Raw genomic sequence first — 21,999 nt, 5'->3', positions numbered from 1 at the left:
GACCAATGCTCTTCTCGATGGGTGCTTTGGCTGTACTGTGGTTTGCATTATAATGTTCCTCAGCGTCAGTCCTAGGACTGCTCACTGGCGTCAGCTATCACTTCAGTGGGCAACCCTTGTCAGCAAGTATCCATCCTTGCAGGGTGGGTGAAAAGCTGTGACACCTGGGAGTGCTGGAGATTGCAGGAGAATGTAACATTGTGGCTGCTCCCAGGATAACATGCACATACCTGCAGTATCTGTGATAGTGCCACAGACCAGTTGAAAGATGAGAAAATGAAATCTCTTCTGAATAATGAAAGCCCCTGGTTGGCCTGTGGGAGCCTTGGTGACCAAAACCGTGCAGTCCATGAGATTCTGCACCTGGGGGAATACAGCCATCACACCTAACTCTCTTGGCCTGACTCTCTGCATTAGTTCTGAACACGATAAGGTTAGGTTAAAGCAAAATACTGTGGATGCTGGAAATCTGAAACAAAAACAGAAAATGCTGGAAAAACTTAGCAGGTCGAACAGCATCTGTGGAGAGAAAAACAGAGTTAATGTTTTGAGTCCATGTGAAGAAGAGTCATACAGACTCGAAACGTTAACTCTGTTTTTCCCTCCATAGATGCTGTTAGACCTGCTGAGTTTTATTCCAGATTTTTCTGTTTTTGTAACATGTTTAGGGTTAGGACTGCACAATACCCATGGCTCCTGGGCAAAGCTGCTATAATTGGGTCACCCTTCCTGTAGTTGGAGAAATACCACCCAATCCTACTCCACCCCCGTACCCCCCCAATCACCTCCCCTCAGGCCCCTTTACAATGAGTGTGTTATGACACAACAGTTGGTAAAGGGTGAGTCATTTAACTCCCAGAGGGAACCTTGGATAACTGTCATAACCTATATTTTCAATTGGTATGTTTGAGGTGTAGCTCTGAATTCAGGAATAAAACCACCAAGCCTCAAGAGGTTTTTATATAAAACTAAATTAAACATTTATTAATTTAACAACAAATTTAAACATATACACATGTCTACAAATTTATACCATAATAACTGTTAAACAAATCCACAAATTAATCACTCCCAGGTAAATCTTCACTAAGGCAGCAATAACTCAGACTTTAAACGGATACCAGGCAAAGCACATTTCACCTTACAAATTCAAAGTGAGGTTCCTTTCAATTTGCAGACACAGCTGTTGGCTTACAGGCTGGTTAGATCTTACATGCCTCTGTCCTGCACACACAAGGCTCCTTTCTGTTTATACATAGCTTTTCCTATGAATGTAAGTTTTCCATTGTATTATTAAGTTTTCCTCTCCTTACTATAATCCTTTCATTCTACCAATTTTATTAGTAATATAAACACATTGCTTGGCGTTTCCCAGCTTGGTGCAAGATTTTACCCATTCTTTTGAATGGTTTATACAACAAATGCAAATTGCCATTTACCTTTTATTCCTTATGTTTATCTAATTAGCATCTCAAACTACTATACATCAAAGCACCCAGACTAGCTGATTTTAATCCAATTAAGCCCCACACACAGGCACAAACATAGACAGAGACCCTACCACAATTTCAATTGAAAAATAATTTCCAACAACATTAATATCTCTTCATGACACCCCCTCCCTATCAAAAAATTAACCGTCCTAATTTTAGAAGACAGCTTCATTTTCAATAACCCATCTCATACTATCTCTTAGAATTATTACACTATTACATTACCAGATGCATGCATTAACATCATATATATACAAGTCCTTGGTAGCAACAGAAATCATTCCAGTTCAGTGTCCAGGTTTTTTAAAAAAATGTCCAATCTTCCCTTTAAACTTCAAAATCTTGATAACGCATCTGCGAACAGATTTTCTCTACCAGCAATGTGTATAATCCGTAGATTAAACGGTTGTAATAATAGACTCCACCTGAAAAGTTTTGCACTTTTGTCTCAAAATTTTTCCAAAAACTTCAAAGGATTATGGCCTGTATAAACAATTGTTTCTGATGAATTGTTTGCCACATAGATGTCAAAACGCTGCAATGCTAACACCAAACCCAAGGGCTTTTTTTCGACCATTGAATATCTTCTCTGTTGTACATTCAGCTTCTGTGAAAAATACCCTATCAGTTTTTCAATTCCAGTTTCATCTTCCTGTAACAGTATGACGCCAATGTCTAGATGGCTTGTGCCAATGGCCAACTTGAATCGCTTGGCATAATTGGGCACTGCCAAAACTTGTGTGATAGTTAATACAGTTTTCAAACTGTCAAATGACTTCTGAAACTCTTGTGTCCATTGAAACTTCTTGTTCTTTTTAAATAGCTCAGTCAGTGGAGCAATCACACTGCTAGAATTTGGTACAAATTTCCAGTAAAACCCATTCATGCCCAGAAATCTCAAAACTTCTTTTGTTGTAGGCACTAGGAAATCCATGGTAGCCTTGACTTTAACATCTCTTGGGGCCGCCTTATCATGCCCAATGGTATGGCCTAGGTACATAACTTGTGACTTTTGCAAATTCACTTTTAGCCAGGTTCATCACCAAATTAGCTTCTTGTAATCAAGAAAATAATTCTTCCAGGTGCTGTAAATGCTCCTCCTACATCTGACTGAAAACTATCAGATCATCAATATAAACAGCACACTTGCTTAGACCTGCAATTACTTTGTTTGTCAGTCTTTGAAATGTCACAGGTGCATTCTCCATACCAAATGGCATGACTTTAAACTGACATAGTCCATTTGGCGTCACAAAAGTCGATATTTCCTTTATTCTCTCTGACAATGGTACCCACCAATATCCTTTTTCTCAATACAATCCTCCAACTGTGGTACAGGATATGAATCCGCTTTTGTCACTGCATTCACCTTTCGATAGTCCACACAGTCTTGTGTGTTCCATTTGGTTTCAGTACCAGCACAATAGGCAAACTCCAATTACTGCAACTAGACTCAAAAATATCATTTTGAAGCACAAAGTCAATTTATTTTTGTACTTGTGATAACTTTGTCCAGTTTAATCTCTAAGGATGTTGCCTTATTGAAGATGAAACCTGTACATACACATCATGTATAGCTAAATCTGCCTTCCCCAACTTATTCCTATAAATAGGCTTGTGTGACAGCAATAGCTTTTCCAAATCACTTTGACACTTGTTTGGAAGGTAAATCAACATTTCATTTAAATTTTCAAGAAGCCCCTCATTATCCAATTTAATTAGAGGAAAATCAATTTCAGAGTCCTGTACTTCTACATCTTTCTCATCATCCGCCATCACTAATACCTCTTCTTGCTCCTCTTCCCTGTCAAAGTACTTTTTAAGCATATTTAAATGACATACCTTCTGCTTCTTTCTGGAGTATTTATTAAATAATTTACTTCATTCAATTTATTTTCAATCCTGTAAGGACCACTAAACCTTGCCTTTAATGGGTCACTCAATACTGGTGACAGATCTAGCACTTCCTTTCCAGCAACAAAACTGTAAGTTTTAGCTTTCTTATCTGCCTTCCCTTTCATTCGCTTGCTGTGATATCTTTAAATGTTCCCTAGCCAAATCACATGCTCTGTACAATCTCTATGAAGTTTGATACATAATCCAGGAGAGTAGTTTCTGGATTTTGACTCACCAATTTCTCATGAATCAATTTCAGTGGACCCCTTACCTCATGACCATAAACTAGTTTAAAAGGGCTTAAACCAGTCGATGCATTAGGAGTGTCTCTAATAGAAAATAAGAACAGGCTTCCTCCGTCCCAATCTTGTGGATAATCCTGACAGTACACTCCTACCATAATTTTTAAAGTTTGATGCCATCTTTCCAAAGCCCCTTGTGACTCCAGATGATAAGCTGTTGACTTAAATTGTTTTATCCCCAAACTGTTCATTACTTCCTTCAACAGTTGTGACATGAAATTTGACCCCTGATCTGATTATATTTCCTTAGGTAAACCATATCTTGTAAACAATTTAGTTAACTCTTCCACAATCTTCTTGGTTGTAATATTTCTTAAAGGTATCGCTTCAGGAAACTTGGTAGACACATCCATTATTGTCAGTACTGATTTCCACTTTTAGTCTTAGGGACAGATCCTACACATCAATCATAACCCTTGGAAAAGGTTCTTCAAATGCTGATATTGGGATTAAAGGCACCAACTTAATCACCACTTGTGGTTTCCCTGTTACCTGACATGAGTGACATGTTCTACAGAATTTAACTATGAACCCAATCAATCCTGGCCAATAAAAATGTTTCTGTACTTTTGCTTGTGTTTAGTTCGTAAATGTCCCCTCATTGGAATTTCATGAGCAATTCTCAGAATCTCATTTCTATACCCTAATGGGATCACCAATCTGATGCACCTCAGTCCAGCTTTCATTTTCTGAGCCATGATCCAGCCTCTACTTTCTGATTAAAATATCTCCCTTAAGGCAAAAACATACTGGGATACATTTTGATTCTGTTTCTGAGTGAGCTTTCTGATATAACTATTTTAATTGAAAATCATTTTTTCTGTAACTCCACTAACCTCCTTGAGTTAAACACTTCAGCTGAATTGTCCTGTAGTCTTTCCTCCTGAACAATGTTATCAAACATAGTGCCAGTTAATAGGATTTCAACAACTGCTTGCCTTTGAACCATCTGCCCTTCTTGTTTTTCTTGTTTCAACCTGTGTGCCTATGATCTTGTTATCTCACAATCTGGAAAAAATCCAGATGCTCCTGTAACACCTTTGTTGAAAACAAACTTTTACAGGTTGCTCAACCACCATAAGCATCACCCAAATCTGTGACCCAGCTATATCGTTACCCAAAATAAATTGAACCCCAGTAATGGGCAATTTTTCCACTACTCCAAAAATAAGTTTATCTGTCTCCCATTTACTCTTTGAATTTATCTTCCACAAGGGAAAAGGTTTAGCATCTCCGTGACTCCCATTTATTATCACCCGCTCCTACAATACTCCCTTTGAACAACAAATATCACTATCCCACAACATTAAGGATTGACTAGGCCCCATCTCTTAAAATTTTAAGGTATTTACCTACTCCACCCTGTACACATGGAAAGACTTTCCCTTCATGCACAAAATCTTTAAACATTTCTGCAACTTGCTCTTCAGAATTCTCTTGGGTAAACTGTGAACACATTCCCAGTTCTTTACCTATCACTGATTCTCCCTGTTTTACCTGTACCCAAACCATTTTTTCCTGTGCCTGAATCTCAGAATCCACAGTACTTTTACTTCCAGAACTTTTCTGTTCCCCAACAATTCAAACAGATTTTCCCAGTAATTGCCAACATACTGACTTTGTGTGCCACACTTCTTTACAATTTTCGAATGTCACTCTTACCCTCAGCACCTTCCTTTTTATTCTGAGAGAAAACTTCCTGGGAATTTCCAGCCACTCCTCTTCCCTGACTACCTACCTTCCTTTCACTTTCCCACTTTCTATCCTTTTCTGATTTGCAAGGGTGACAAAAAAAGGTTTAGCTCTATGAACTAACTCATAATCATCAGCAATCCCTGCTGCTTGTCTTACAGTTTGAACCCTCTGTTCCTCCACATGAGTTCTCACTACCGAAGGGATTGAGTCTTTAAATTCTTTCAAATGAATTACTGCTCTAAGAGCTGCATATATTGTCTCTATTTTTAACGCTTATATCCACCGGTCAAAATTATTTGTTTTACTCTATCATACTCAATATAAGTTTGCCCAGGGTGTTTTCTCATATTCCTACATTTCTGCCTGTATGCTCAGGAACCAACTCATATGCACTCAGAATAGCCTTTTTTACCACATCATAATTCACCGATACCTCTTCAGATAGCGAAGCAAATACCTCATGCTCTCTACAAACCAACCTGGCCTGTAACACTAACGTCCAGTTTTCCTGTGGCCATTTCTGTTTAGCTATTTTCTCAAATGAAATAAAGAATGCTTCAATATCTTTCCCCTCAAACTTTGGAAGAGCTTGTACAAATTTAAACTTCTTCACACTGGGTTCTGTTCTGGAGATAAGTCCTTCCTCATGTCCTGACATCTCTTTTTTAACCGCCAACATTTTCAGTTGGATTTGTCTCTCTCTCTTTGTTTCTCTTTCTTCTCTCTCTCTCTCTTCCCTTTCCTGTTTTCTTTCTTTTTTCCTGCCTTTCTGCCTGTCCCCTTTTGAACCACCCCTTGGGGAACTCTGTCTCTCAGGTAATCCTTCCAATTTCAAATGCTGTGCTATCATTTCAACTATGTCTGATTTCCTAGCTCCCGCAAGTAACCCCAATTGTAATTTATCCGCCAACTCTTAACTTACTCTTCATTACTTTTTGTAACCCAATCAGAGTTATATCTTCCACTGCCAAAAGAGATTTAACCAAAGGTACTGCTATTTTTTCAGTCTCACCACTTCTAAAAGACCTCACCAACTCCTGAATTCAAAGTGTTTCTCGTACTCGTAGCCTTAAGTTTCAACAATTCCAAACCTATCAAGGAATCACTAATACCTCCCGGATGAGCCCCCAATTGCTATGGCACAACAGTTGGTAACGGTTGAGTTGTTTAAATGCCAGAGGGAAACTTGAACAACTGTTATAACCTATATTTTCAATTGCTATGTTTGAGATATAGTTCCGAATTCAAGAATGAAAACATCAAACCTCAAGAGGTTTTTTGTATATAACTAAATTAAACATTTATTAATTTAACAACAAATTTAAACACATGCACATGTGCACTCATTACTACCATAATAGCTTTTAAACAAATCCCCAAATTAATCACTCTCTGGTAAATCTTCACCAAGACAACAATAACCCATAGACTTTAAACAGACACCAGGCAAAGCACACTTGACCGTACAAATTCAAAATGAGATTCCTTTCAATTTGTAGACACAGTTGTTGGCTTACAGGCTGGTTAGATCTTACATGCCTCTGCCCTGCACACATAAAATTCCTTTGTTTATACATAGCTTTCCCTTTGAATGTAAATTTTCCATTGTATTAAGCTTTTTTAAATTTTACCTCTCCTTTACAAAAATCCTTTCATTGTACCAATTTTATTAGCAATATAAACACATTGCTTGGTGTTCCCCAGCAAGGTGCAAGATTTTACCCTTTTTTTTGAATGGTTCCTTCAACAAATGCAAATTGCACTTTATATTTTACTTAAAATTTATCTAATTAACACCTCAAGCTACTATACATCAAAGCACCCAGACTAGCTGGCTTTAATCCAATTAAGCCCCACACACACAGAAACACACAGACCCTACTACAATTCCAATTTTAAAATAATTTTCAGTAACATTAATAACTCTTCATGGCAGAGCTCCCTGCCAGGAGGATTAATTGCTCCAGGGGGGCTCAAGCCAAAACAAATGGTTGCCCTTTTCCTTCGTTGCAATTAAATGAAAAATCCTCAGTAAACAAGTGCAGAAAACCCTAGCAGCTGGTGGCCTATAGCTGAGGCTCCGACCTCCATCCCCCCAACCCCCCATCACTCATGTACTGCTCACAAAATTCTGAGGGGCTTGTAGAGTATATAAATACTGGCACAGACATGTTGGGCAAATGGCCTGTTTCTGACCCCGTTGCACCTTACTTACTTTAGTAAACTTATATGCCCAAGAACGTAATATTAGCAGATTTCCCACTTGGTTGTCAAATTGTTGCAATGTTCATAGATCAAGATCAGACTTTTGGGCTGAATTTTACGCCCCGCGGGCTGGCGCGCGCATGAACTGATTCGGCGTAAAATCGCGCAAGAAGACGTCGGACAAGCGTCCCAGTGTCATTGTGCACTCACGTGATGCTTCGCTCGGCAGGCGTGCTTCTGACTTTTGTGCACGCCCGCCGACAATTAAGAGGGCAATAAAGCCCAATAACGGCGCAATTGTCTCTGATTTTTCGTGGCCCTTACGGTTGTCGGATGGGCGAATCGGCCAGGTGGCCTTTACTTTTTTCAGCAAACCTCATCCAAGGTCGGGAAGAAATTTATGTTATGAAATGAAATAAAAATAAATACCTGCGGACAGCATTTTTATGAAGTATGCTTACAGGTGCTTGATTGTGGTGCATGGACATTTTTTTGCACCTTTATTACACTTTTTACACCATTGTTTCATCAATTGCCGGTCAGCAGCTCCCTGAGACAGCTGTCTGCCTTCGGGGAGCTCTCTCGCAGCGCTCGCCCGCACCCGCAGTGAGGTCACCTCTTCCCACCCCCACCCCAGCAGTGGTGAGCTTTTCAGCACCCGTTTAATGCTGGCTGGCCATTAATTGGCTAGCCAGCGTGAAATCGCGGCCGGGGGCCGATTGCCAATGGGGATCTGTTTCCTGGCTGCTCCCAGGCCCGATCATGCCTGCCTGCCATGGGTAAAATTCAGGCCCTTGTTTCCTGTTTTGTTTTCCCTTGTTGTCCCCTGTTTTACCTTAGATAGAGTCCATATACTATTCACAGAATCACAGAATCGTTATGGTGCAGAAGGAGGCCATTCAGCCCATCATGTCTGCACCAGCTCTCCAAATGAGCATTATGACTTAGTGTCATTCTCCTGCTTTTTCCCCGCAGCCTAGCACATTGTTTCTATTAAAATAATAGAGCAAGACCGGGAGGCAGTGCGAGTGGAGCGGCGGCCTTGGTAAGATTTAAAAGGCGTGGGAGCAGAGAGTCAGAGCAGAGATTTAAAAAGAGCGGGAGCTGGACTCGGGGCTGAAAGTGGCGCGAGGACGTCACTATTCAAAAAGTGACGCGACGCTGGGGAGTCAGCTGATTGGTCAGTGGGGTCAGGAGAGTGCTTCTACTTTTCCTACTAATTAAACGCTGCAGTCCATTAGCTTAAACAAAATAAGGTGAGGATTTTGGACTGTAGTGGGAGTGGAATAAGGCCCTTAATGTAATTAGTGTTCTTTAAAGGGAGTAACTAATGAGCTTAATCTAAAAGGAAGTCATAGCATCAGAGTTCGCACCCGTGATACACTCCTCCTGCACTATGTGGGAAGTCATGGACACTTCCAGTGTCCCTGGCAACCATGTGTGCAGCAAGTGTATCCAGCTGCGGTTCCTGGCTAACTACATTTCAGAGCTGGAGCTGTGGGTGGATTCAATGTGGAGCATCTGCGATGCTGAAATCATCGTGGACAGCACGTTCAATGAGGTGGTCATACCACAGGTAATGACTGAATGGGCAGAAAGGGGATGAGTGATCACCAGACAGAGTAGAGGAAGGCAGGTCGTACAGGAGTCCCCTGTGGCCATCCACCTCTCTAACAGATATACCGTCTTGGATACTGTTGTGGGAGATAACTTCTCAAGGGAAAGCAGCAGGAGCCAAGTCCTTGGCACCACAGGTGGCTCTGCTGCACAAGAGGGGAGGAAGAAGAATGGCAGGGCTATAATGATAGGGGATTCAATAGTAAGGGGAACAGGCAGGTGTTTCTGCAGCTGCCAGAGTCAAGGGTGTCTCAGAGAGGCTGCAGAGCATTCTGAAGGGGAAGGGTGAACAGCCAGTGGTCGTGGTACATATTGGTACCAACGACATAGGTTAAAAAAGGGATGAGGTCCTCCAAGCTGAATAGAGGGAGTTAGGACATAAATTAAAAAGTAGGACCTCAAAGGTAGTAATCTCAGGATTACTACCAGTGCCATGTGCTAGCAAGAGTAGAAATAACAGGATATATCAAATGAATTCATGGCTGAAGAGATGGTGTAGGGGATAGATTTTCAGATTCCTGGGACATTGGGACCGGTTCTGGAGAAGGTGGGACCAGTACAAACTGGCCGGGTTACACCTGGGCAGGACCGGGACCAATGACCTCAGGGGAGCGTTTGCTAGTGCAGTTGGGGAGGGTTTAAACTAGAATGGAGGATGGGAACCTGAGCAGGGAGACAGAGGAGGGGGAAAACAAGGATAAAAACAAAAGACAGAAAAGTAAGCAAAAGTGGAAGGCAGAAAAAACAAGGGCGAGAAACAACTGGGGTCATAGTGCAAAATAAAACTATGACTAACAAGGTTAACAAGACAAGTCTAAAGGCATTGTATCTTAATGTGCGTAGCATTCGCAATAAGGTAGACAAATTAACAGCGCAGATAGATGGTAACAATTATGATATAGTTGCAAGTATGGAGACATGGCTGCAGGGTGACCAAGGATGGGAACGGAACATCCAGGAAAGACAGACAAATAGGGAAAGAAGGTGGGGTAAAGGAGGAAATCGATGCAGTAATGTGGAAGGATATTGGTTCAGAAAATCACGATGTGGAATCTGTTTGGGTGGAGATAAGAAACACCAAGGGGCAGAAAACATTGGTGGGGGTTGGCTATAGGCCCCCAAACAGTAACAGAGGTGTAAGGGAAGGCATTAAGCAGGAAATTAGAGACGCATGTAATAAGGGTACAACTGTAATCATGGGAAACTTTGATCTACATATAGATTGGACAAACCAAACGAGCAATAATACTGTGGGGGAGGATTTCCTGGAATGTGTACATGATTTTTTAGACCAATACGTTGAGGAACCAACTAGAGAGCAGGCTATCCTAGACTAGATATTGCGCAATGAGAAAAGATTAATTAACAATCTTGTTGTGTGAGGTCCCTTGGGGAAGAGCAACTATAAAATGATAGAATTGTTCATTAGGATGGAGATCGAAGAAGTTGAATCTGAAACTAGGGTCCTGAATCTAAATAAAAGGGAACTACGAGCATATGAGGCACAAGTTGACAATGATGGATTGGGGAACCTTACTAAAAGGGCTGACGGTGGATAGGAAATGGCTAATACTTAAGGAACGTATGCATGGATTACAACAATTATTCATTCCTGTCTGGCACAAAAATAAATCAGGAAAGGTGGCTCAACCATGGACTACAAAAGCAATTAGGAATCGTATTAGATCCAAAGAGGAGACATATAAAATTGCCAGAAAAAGCAGAAAGCCTGAGGATTGGGAACAATTTAGAATGCAGCAAAAGTGGGCAAAAAGATTGATCAAGAAGGGGGAAATGGAGTATGAGACTAAACTTGCAGGGAACATAAAAACTGACCATAAAAGCTTCTATAAATATGTGAAGAGAAAAATATTAGCAAAGAAAAATGTAGTTCCTTTACAGTCAGAAACGGGGGAAATTATAATGGGGAACAAAGAAATGGCAAAAGAATTGAATACACATTTTGGTTCAGTCTTCACAAAAGAGGACACTAATAGCATTCCAAAAATACTAAATAATCAAGGGGCAAAATGGGAGGGAGGAAATAAATACAATAATTATCACTAGAGAAAAAGTACTAGGGAAACTAATGGTGCTAAAAGCCGATAAGTCCCCTGGACCTGATGGGTTGCATCCTAGGATATTAAAGGAAGTAGCCGCAGAGATTGTGGATGCACTGGTAGTAATCTTCCAAGAATCAATCCCTGAGGATTGGCAAACTGCCAATGTAACACCCTTATTCATAAAGGGAGGGAGACAAAAAACAGGTAACTATAGGCCAGTTAGCTTAACATCTGTCATTGGGAAAATGTTGGAGTCTCTTATAAAGGAAGTAATAGCAGAGCATTAGAAATACATGATCTAGTCAAGCAGAGTCAGCATGGCTTCATGAAGGGGAAATCTTGCCTGACAAATTTATTAGAATTCTTTGAGGTGGTAACAAGCAGGATAGGTAAAGGGGAACCAGTAGATGTGATACATTTGGATTCCCAAAAGGCACTCAATAAGGTACCACACATAAGGCTACTTAATAAGAGCCCATGGTACTGGGGGGTAGTTCATCAGCATGGATAGAGGATTGGCTAACTAATAGAAGACAGAGTTGAGATAACGGGGACATTCTCAAGTAATACAAACTGGGCAAATGCATCATGTCGGAATGGATAAATCTGAGGCCATCTAATACCAAACCTTTAGCCTCACTATCATCAAACCCGGAAACTGTAGACATCTAATGGGCATTAACAGGCAGCTTGACAGAGAAGGGACCTTGCTGCATTACAGGCAGCGACCGTCCTGTATATAAACCCTTAAAGGGAAAAGGGATCAGGGTTTGGGGGTGGAGGGTGGGGGGGAGGTGGCGTTGGTGGCAGTAGAAGGGAGGTTGCTCGTTGGGAGGGGCATCCTTGAGGTGAACCACCAGGGCAATAAGGAAAGTAGCAGTGTCCAGGAGGGGGGGTAGCAACTATTGGAAAGGAAGACTTGCAGCAGAACATTGAACATACTGGATAATTATACTGTGGACATCTTGGGGGTTAAATGACTAAAATTATATGTATTTTTGTTGTGGAGCAACAGGCTTTCCAAGATAAACAGATGGTGTTGCAGTGGTAATAAGGTGGCAACAATGACATCAGCCATGATTGATTTAAGTGTAACTTCAATGATTCAGCCCGCCTCACAGCCATAAAGCACAGCGAGTGAGCTAACCAGGGCCAGAGTGGGACTTCTGTCCATCACTGTACTTTAATCTGATTGGCCGGCAGCTCCATCAGTCCCGGCAACACCAAGAGCGCATTAGTGGGTGTTGCTGGGACTGCAATGAGGAAGCAGAATAAGGCCCAACGGATCCTGGGAAACAGGTAAGTCCGGGCTCCTGGGCAATGAGGGTTTGGGCAGGTTAAGGAAGGGGGCAGGGATTGGGGGTGGTAGGTTTAAGGCAGCAGGTGGGTAGGAAAAAATGGGGGAGATTCTATCTTGGGGTGGGGTGGGGGGGGGGGTGGTGCCCTCCCAATCTGCCCCTGAAGATAAAACACCCCTCCTCTTCCTTCCCACCATTTGAAGAATTTTTTTTGAAAGGAAATCAGGATGCCCACTCCTGCCTTACTGCCCGTGCCAACCGTTTTATGGCATGTGCAGTATAGTATTAAGGTCAATTGGCTTGGTAAAAAAACCTAATTGACCCTTGACTGCCTATTTAAATGTAGTGGGTGGGCTGCCAATTTCGGCACCCGCCCAACCCCTGTATTATGGGGTGAGTGGAAAGGTGGTGAGGTGAGCACCTGCCCTATTTCACATGCCCCACCCTGCCCCCCACCCCCCCCCCCCAATACCGAATACACGCCTGGTGGGGGCATCTAAAATGCAGCCCAATAGTTAATAAAGTATAGTTAAGAACTCTTGGGTTAGGAAGTGTTGGTGAAGGGAAGTAGCTTGGAGTAAACAACAAATGTTTACATGAATGGACTGTCTACAAAAGCATTCAGGAATAGATATGTCATGAGGTCTCATCTGGAACATATATCCTTTGTTGTAGACAAAATATGATGTATAAAGGAGCATTGTTTTCAACAGGTTTTCAGAGAAGTCAAAAGCAACAGAAACTGAAAAGCTGCTGTATCTATAAGGCCATCACCATGCTGTGTTCCATATACTCAACCATCAAGTGTTCGGTGCTTACTGAAATGTGTGGTTGTTACTCATGGAAGAAAGCATCTTAAATGTTAACAATGAGTGGGGGAAAGAAAAGTGGTGGAGGTGGTGATCAGATATGTCGGTGTCGAGCTCGAACAGAGACCTGCAGCCATCCCTGGTTTTAATGTGGGTTTGGGACAAGGATTCCTGCTCCCCTCCACTCCACATTCAGGTAACTACCTTTGAAAAACTTACCATTTTGATGGAAACCTGCAGCAACCCCTTTTACAGCTGTCTGTTAGGCTGCATGCAGACCTGGCTTTCCTAAATAAAGCCATTTGGAAAGAAAAATCAGGTGATGTGTAAAATGGGATTGTATTAGCTATCAGTCATTTTTCATTCCTCGATTAAAAAAATAAAATCGCTCTCATTACATTTCCATCAGAATATAATAAAAATTTGCTGTGTTGCTTATAACATCCTTGTACCTAATAAAATTCATGATTTAATTGACAGGTTTCATTGTATTAACCTCCTCGACATCTCTTGATCAGGTAGCCAAATGATTAAATATGCCCATCACATCTAGTCAATATAATACCAGTCAGAAATTCCACGTAGTTTGGAAAAAGTTGTTTGTAAAAATTAGACATGGCAAAGAGAAAATTGTATTAAAAGAGAATGAATGGCAATGAAAGATAAGAAATGTTGAATAAAGAATTAAAGAAAGTGACTGAAGCAAGCATTTTCTAATTCTGCATATGCCAGCCTGCGATTTTCCTTTTAAAGTGAATGAGCAGAAATTTGTGACCTTGTTAACACAGAAGTGAACATCTCTGGCCAGGATTGTAAAAGAATGGAAAGGGAAGAAAACAGAAGAATGAAATGATGGAGGAGATGATAAAAAGCTACAAGAAAAGAATTGGGAGGTTGTCCACATGGTACTAAAATCTAAATATTTATGTGCCATTTCCACTGGAAACTTGAATGATAATCAGCTGCAAATCATTGATAATGTCCACTTTTTTGTGCTTTCAGAGGAGTCATTGATGACCGTAATTTACTGGTCATGTAATGTTACTGACACTGTTACCTATTATCCCGTCTCTCTTCAAGATATCAGGAAAGAGGATAGAACTGCTAATAAACTGGTTCTGTCACTGGTGCTATTCACTGTTCCCTAGGCTCCCTGGATATATTATTAAAGGCAGACTAAAGCCAAATAGAAGCTGCTTGATGTCAAATTGTTGTTCAAAAAATTGTACTCCTTGGTTCATTGCAACTGTCATTATGAGATGGAGCCCTATCTCCAGCAACAGTAATAACAACTTATATTCTTACACCGCCTTTAACATAATAAAATACCACAAGCGGCTTCACAGGAGCATTATAAAACAAAATACGATACCAAGCCACATAGGAGGTATTATATCAGAAGACCAAAAGCTTGGTCAACGAGGTAGGTATTAAGGAGTGTCATAAAGGCTGGGAAATGAGACAAAGAGGTAAAGAAGTTTAGGAAGGGAATTCCAGAGCTTCTGGCCTAGATAGCTGAAGGCATGGCCACCTGATGCTGATATCTCGGAGGGTTGTGGGGCTGGAGGAGATTACAGGGATAGAGAGGGGAGGCAATGGAGGGATTTGAAAACAGGGAAGAGAATTTTAAAACCACGATATTGCTTGACTGGGAGCCAATGTAGTTCAGCGTGCACAGGGGTGATAAGGAATGGGACTTGGTTCACGTTAAGGCACAGGCAGCAGGGCTCTGAAGGAATTCATGATTAAGGAGGGTAGAAAATGGGAGACCAGCCAGCATGTATTGGCATAGTCAAGTCTAGATGTACTAAGAGGCATGAATGAGGGTTTCAGCGGCAGATGTGCTGAGACTGGGGCAAAGTCAGTCTCAGAGGTGGAAAAAATAGGTCTGAGTGACAGCTGGTTGGAAGCTTATCTTGTGGTCAAACATGACATCAAGATTGTGAACAGACTAGTTCAATCTCAAATTGTTGCCAGGGAGAGGAATGGAGTTGGTAGCTAGGGAACGGAGATTGGAACAGAGGCCAAAAACAATGGCTTCAGTCTTCCAATATTTAATTGGAGAAAATTTCTCCTCTAGTACTGGATGTCAGATAAACAGTTTGATAATTTAGCAACAGTAGAGTTGGCAGAGATGATAACGAGGTAAAATTGAGTGTTGACAGCTTACTTATAAAAATTAATACTGGGCGGAATTTACGGTAGGGGCAGGTCTGTAAAATGCAGCATAGTCGTTCAAAAGTCTATCGACTTTGGGGGGGCCCCACTGTTTTTGAATGATGTTGCCAAGGAGCAGTATATAGATGAGAAATAGGAGGGTGTTATGTTTCTGGCTTCTTTATGCAAACTCACCAATTACACACAAAAACAGAGAATGCTGGAAAAACTCAGCAGCTCTAGCAGCACCTGTGGAAAGAGAAACAGAGTTAATGTTTTGAGTTCCTATGACCCTTCTTCAGAGGGTCATACGGATTAAAAACCTTATCTCTGTTTCTCTCTCCACAGGTGCTGCTAGAGCTGCTGAGTTTTTCCAGCATTCTCTGTTTTTGTTTCAGATTTCCAGCACCTGCAGTATTTTTGCTTTTATCACCAATTACCCACACTGGATTGGTAAATTATGTGTACATTCTATTTATTTGAAGATCAGAACTAATGTATATATGCTACAGGAGAGTTAAACAAACAGCTCTACTCTGGGATTGAACAGACAACAACCACCACCAATAATAACATCAACACAGTCTGCTGGTCACATGCTGCTTTACATCCTGAGTCCTCAAAAACATGTGTACACAATTTGCATATTCTCTTAAAGTGATACTGCAACAGAGGGGCCAAGGATAGATCCTTGCAGGACACCAAAGGTGACAGTGCAGGAGTGGAAAGAGAAGACATTGTAACTGATACTCTGGCTATGTGTTGCAGGATGGCCGAGTTGTACTATTAATGATAGAGTTGATCTGCAGACACTGCTTGGGTGGAAACATTAAATTTATTTACAATATTCTCAGCAGCAACTACACATGTGTTTGTAACTCCAACTCTATCTCTTTACTGACTGCTGAGGTAGCCCACGCTACTCTCCTATTAGTTACTACAGATCATGTGAACTTCCTTAACAAGTATTATTCTTAAAGATACATTGCATACTAAATAAAACCATAATTACTACACTATGATTATATAGGTAAGAATGGAACCAGGTGAGAGCAGTCCCACCAAGCTGGACGACAGTGGAGAGGTGTTGGAGGAGGATGATGTGGTCAACCTTCAAAGGCTGCAGACTGGTTGAGAAGGACGAGGGGGGAAAAAGTTGACCTTAATGTTAACTTAGGATGTCATGTGAATTTGATAAGAGCTGTTTGGGTACTGTGGCAGGGGTGGAAACCTAATTGGAGAGATTCAAACATGGAGCTCTGGGAAAGCTGAATACTGATTTGGAGGCAACAACACACTCAGGGGCTTTGAAGACCAAAGGGAGGCTGGAGATTGGGCAAGGATTGTGGGGTCAAGGATTGATTTTTGAAGTGAGGAGTGATGACAGCAGATGAAAAGGACAGGGGACTTGAAGTGAGAGAACTGTTAACAACATTGGCTAAGATGAAGACCAAGAGGGGAAGTTGGGTGATCAGCAGTTTAGTGTGAATAAGATTGAGGAAGTAGAAGGTGGGTCTCATGTACAAGATGAGCTCAGAAAGGGCATACAGGGAGATAGGATAGAAACTAGAGAAGGATATGAGTGCAGAGGAAGGGCTACAGGAACTTTAGAGGAGGCTTGGCCTAGTGGGCTAGTTGGAGGGAGGTATGCAACAGAGGCAGCTGAACAAATGGTCTTGATTGAAAAGACAAAGAAATCCATAAGCTCCTTGCACATATTATTAGAGGTGGGGGTGAAGGAGACAGTGCAGAGGGGTTTAAGATGATGGTTTGCAGGAGAAAAGAAGTTGGGGGTTATCTTTGTATTCCAGTGTTATCCTGGAATAGCGAGCCATTTTAGTGAACGAGAACAGGACCCGATACTGCAGAATGCAGAACTCACATTGTATCTCTAATAAAGTGTTTCTAATTGGTTTTAGTAGTATTGACTTACTACATCAAATAATAACCAGTTTGAAATCATTTTAGAATTAGGCTTAGGGGCAGATAAAGCATCCTTCAGCTTACCGGTCAGTGCAGCAATTGTGTAATTAACCAAAATGTTGGAATTTCTAGGCTTCTGTGGATATAATGAAACAGTTGGAACTTTGTCCATCCTGTCAATCAAGAATAAATTGCTGAAGACACTAACTACAGCAAAGACAATGAGACCTGATAACATCCCAACTGCAGTTCTGAGGACTTGCACTCCAGGACTAGTCGTCTCCTTAGCCAAGCTATTCTAATAAAGTTACAACACTGACATTGAGCCAATATGCAAAATTGCTCATATATATCCTGTCCACAAAAAGCAGGACAAACCCAACCTGACCAGTTATTACCCCATCACTCTACACCTGATCATCAACAAAACGATGGAAGGAAGATGGTAGTAGGGGAGGCCAACCCTCTTAGCCCTTAGACATCACTGCAGGAGTTCCTCAGGGTACAGATGTTTGCTGATGATTATACAGTGTTCAGTACCATTCATAATTCCTCAGATACTGCAACAGTTTGTGCTTTCGCACAGCAAGACCTGGATAACATTCAGGATTAGGCTGATATGTGGCAAGTAACATTCGTGCCACAGAAGTGCCAGGCAATGACCACCTGCAAAAAGAGAAAATCTAACCATCTCCCTTTGATGTTCAATGGTATTACCATTGCTGTATTCCCCAGCATTTATGTCATACCATATTGACCAGAAACTGAATTGAACAAGCCATATAAATACTATGAATACAAGTGCATATCAGAGGCTGGGAATTCTGCAATGACTAACTCACCTTCTGACTTCCCAAGCCTGTCCATCATCTTGAAAGCACAATTCATGCATGTGATGGAATACTCTCCACTCATCTGGATAAGTGCAGCTCCTAGAACTCTATTCAGGAAAAAGCAGCTCGCTTTATTGACACCACATCCACCATCTTAAATGTTCACCACCAGCACACAGTGGCAGCTATCTGTACCATTAACAGGATGCACTGCAGCAACTTGCCAAGGCTCCTTTGACAGTATCTTTGAAACCCAGAACCTCTACCACCTAGAAGGACAAGGACAGCAGACACATTGAGAACATCACCACCTTTAACTTCCCCTCCAAGTCACACACTATTTTGACTTGGAACTATTCCTTCCATCACTGTAATTGGGTCAAAAAAACCTGGAACTCCCTCTCTAACAGCAATATGGATAACCTACATTACATGGACTACAACTGTTCAAGACAACTCACCATCACCTTTTCAAGGGCAATTAGGGATTGGCAACAAATATTGACCTTACCAGCAATCCTCACATCCCATGAACAAATAAAAAAAAATATTTTATTTCTCCATATCTTTTAAGAACTATTTCCTCTCTCTGCTCCCTGGCATGACCCAAGCAAGTGTATTAAGACATCTTGCAGTTTTTATTTGCTTCATGACTAAGAAGAACATAAATAGAGAATTAACCTGTCCAGCTGTGTCCAATATGTCCAAGTATGCAGGATCATCATCAATTCGTACTTGAGTCTTGTACGCATCTTCTGCAGGGAGAAAAACAAATTTAAACCTTATTTGATCCATTGTGCCTTGTAGCTCTTTTAATATTTTTTGTCACTGGTAAACCAGCATTAAGTGGTTCAGAACAATTTATTTTTTATTTTTTGGAACTAAACAATTCAAATGTTTAAAGACTTGTTTAATGTTTCTTTTATTAAGAAAGTGAATTGACTCACAAGGTGAAACGTTATTCCTCTTTTATTTGCAAGCACACCATAATCAATGTTTCATTTAATTTCTTGTACACAGCATTGGAGGAAAAAAGTCAGCATTTATATAGAACCGTATCACATCCTCAGCATGACCCAAAACATGTCACTATTTGTGAGCTGTTTTTGAAGTGTAATCACTGTCTTTATGTTAATAAACTCAATAACCAATTTGCAAACAGGAAGGTCCCAGGAATGGGGAAAAGACAAATGGTCAAATAGCATGACCTCAATTTCTACTCAATCTGCTCGTTGGAATGGGCAAGCTAACAATTAAGATTGGGAAATCGGGCTTACTGTCCTTTTGCACCTTGAAACTCATTGAGGAGGTGTCAGCTGTGGCTCAGTTCATAGCACCCTTGCCTTTGAATCAGAGGGTTGTGGGTTCATGTCCCACTCCCGGAAAACCAAGAACTGTGATTATACTCGAAAGAGTTGCAATCTGTGACTGTTGATAACTCGAAAGAGTTTGAAACTCATTGACCACCCATTTTACTCTGCAGCCAAGAGAGGCAATTGTCTCATTAATTCAAATGAGGTCAGATGATGTCATTTGGATTCTAACACAACTTTAACTGGATGGGTCAGAAAGCTCCCCCAGTAGCCAACCCTTTGAGTAAAGCCTAGTGGGATAGGCTACACTTACTGATTGACATGACTGGAAGTTAATTTTAGAGGTATTCACCTCCAGGGTCACTCAGGCCATTAGAATGTGTGTGCCATTGTAAATAAGTTTTCAAGCCAGGTTTGAGCTTCCTGACTGCTTCTTTGTAATCCACTGTGCATCTCATCATCTAATGATTGTGGACTAAACTCTGCATTAAATATTACCAACTGATGATGAAAATCGCTTAATTGAGTCTCCTTTGTTTCAGAATCAATTGCTGACTTCCCCTCTACCATTGCTACTGACTACAACAATGAATTCATCTCCACGTTACCATTACCTCTGTCCTATTCTTATATTCAATAGTCATTTGTCATCATCTAACCTTTCCAGAGTATTGTACAATTGTATTTCTTGGAGCATATCACTATGATGAAGGTGACATATGGGTGTATTGTCTCTTCTCCCTGAGCAAAGGAAACACTTTACCAAGTACTCTTTCATGATGATGGTGCCCCTTTCATTACAGGCCAATGTGGAATTATTTACAGCACTGTCTTCTCTCAGTGGAAATCATTTTTTTGTTGTTTCTCTACAAAAATGACAAGAAATCTTATAACCTTTATAACTGCTTCAACTTTAGGGGCCAAGACAGACTGCTGTTATATTGGCCAGTGCCACTAGCAAACTAGCACTCATTACAGGTTATTATTAAAGCCTAGGAAACCAATTCATTCTGGTCCTTTATGTCTTTGTAACACTGCTTGCTGATATGTTCTTTGTGTGATCAATTGATTGAGCACTCTGATAGGTGAATTGACTTTGCATTTTTATCAGTCAGTAGCAATATTTGCTTCTGGACCAATTCTGTAATCTGCTGTAATTTGTCTTCAGGAGACCAGTATCAGTAGACAAGTTTGCACAGTGCACTAATTTCATGTTTATCAGAAGATAGTACACAAACAGAATGGACAGCTGTCACTGTTCTCAATTTTTGAACCCTTACAGCATAAATGGGTGCTGTTCAATGATTTTACAGTTAATATTATTGCCACACACAAAGCACTCAAGCACTCACAATGATGGTTGTTGCACTACAACAGTGGCTGCTGTTCACTGCGAATAATGGGTGAGAGAAACAAAACAAATAGCATTCTTCCCAGAGATAAAAACAAAAAGCTAAAAGCTACTGCGGATGCTGGAAATCCAAAACAAAAACAGAATTACCTGGAAAAACTCAACAGGTCTGGCAGCATCGGTGGAGAAGAAATCAGTTAACGTTTCGAGTCCTCATGACCCTTCAGCAGAACTGAGTATAGTTAGGAGAGAGGTGAGCTTATATTTCACCTCTCTCCTAACTATACTCAGTTCTGCCGAAGGGTCATGAGGACTCGAAACGTTAACTGATTTCTTCTCCACCGATGCTGCCAGACCTGCTGAGTTTTTCCAGGTAATTCTGTTTTAGCATTGTTCCCAGGTCGAATTCCAACATGCTGTGAAAGCTAGAATTCATTTTATGGTGAAACCTGTTGGCAGAGACTGACAGTTCTTAGCCGTACTTAGTGAAGGGTGTGTTGCATTGAAACTCTTGTTGGAAATGAATGGAGTGTCCCCAAGAGATGTACCTAGTAGAGGGACAGTAACAAATAATGCAATCCAGCAGTGTAGCTTTACTCTGACAAACTGACAAACTGACAAATGATTACTGCAAAAAAATTGATAGATTACCTTTCATTTTTATATCAGAAATGCCTTTTCCATGGCTCAGGTCATTTGGTTTAAGATAGCTGAAATTGGCTGAATTGGATTTAATTATAAAAACCAAAACCCTACTTGGCTGAGAACCCAGACAGCTATTACAATAGAAGAACACCTGCTCCCCAGAGGAAACATTGTTTGATTGATAGTTCAGGCTCTCTGATCTATGCTGTCAATTTCACAACATTTGTTGACACAAGTTAAGTGGTTTCAAGGGTTTGTAGTTTATGGTTTTTGAAACTTCATAGGGCCTGAAGGATTGGCACTTTTATTAGCTTGGTCCGGACTTTTATTTTCAAGCACAGGAAAAAAAGTTATCAATGGATTACATTTTTTCAAAGCATTTTTTTTACAAATCCCACT

At 40.9% G+C, this 21,999-nt stretch overlaps 1 protein-coding gene across 1 annotated transcript in view; it reads right to left on the bottom strand.

Annotated features, from left to right (window-relative positions):
* Positions 1–21,999, bottom strand: part of LOC144690472 (GTP-binding protein Rit2-like) — a 394,332-nt gene that overhangs the window by 258,988 nt on the left and 113,345 nt on the right. The window contains exon 3 of the mRNA XM_078558044.1: positions 18,973–19,046. Coding sequence (XP_078414170.1) covers positions 18,973–19,046 — 74 coding nt within the window. The remainder of the gene's footprint in view (positions 1–18,972; positions 19,047–21,999) is intronic.

This window comes from Cetorhinus maximus, chromosome 1 (genome assembly GCF_964194155.1).
Source record: "Cetorhinus maximus chromosome 1, sCetMax3.hap1.1, whole genome shotgun sequence".
In the NCBI taxonomy this organism is placed as follows: domain Eukaryota; kingdom Metazoa; phylum Chordata; class Chondrichthyes; order Lamniformes; family Cetorhinidae; genus Cetorhinus; species Cetorhinus maximus.
This window is presented reverse-complemented; position numbering and strand designations above follow the sequence as displayed.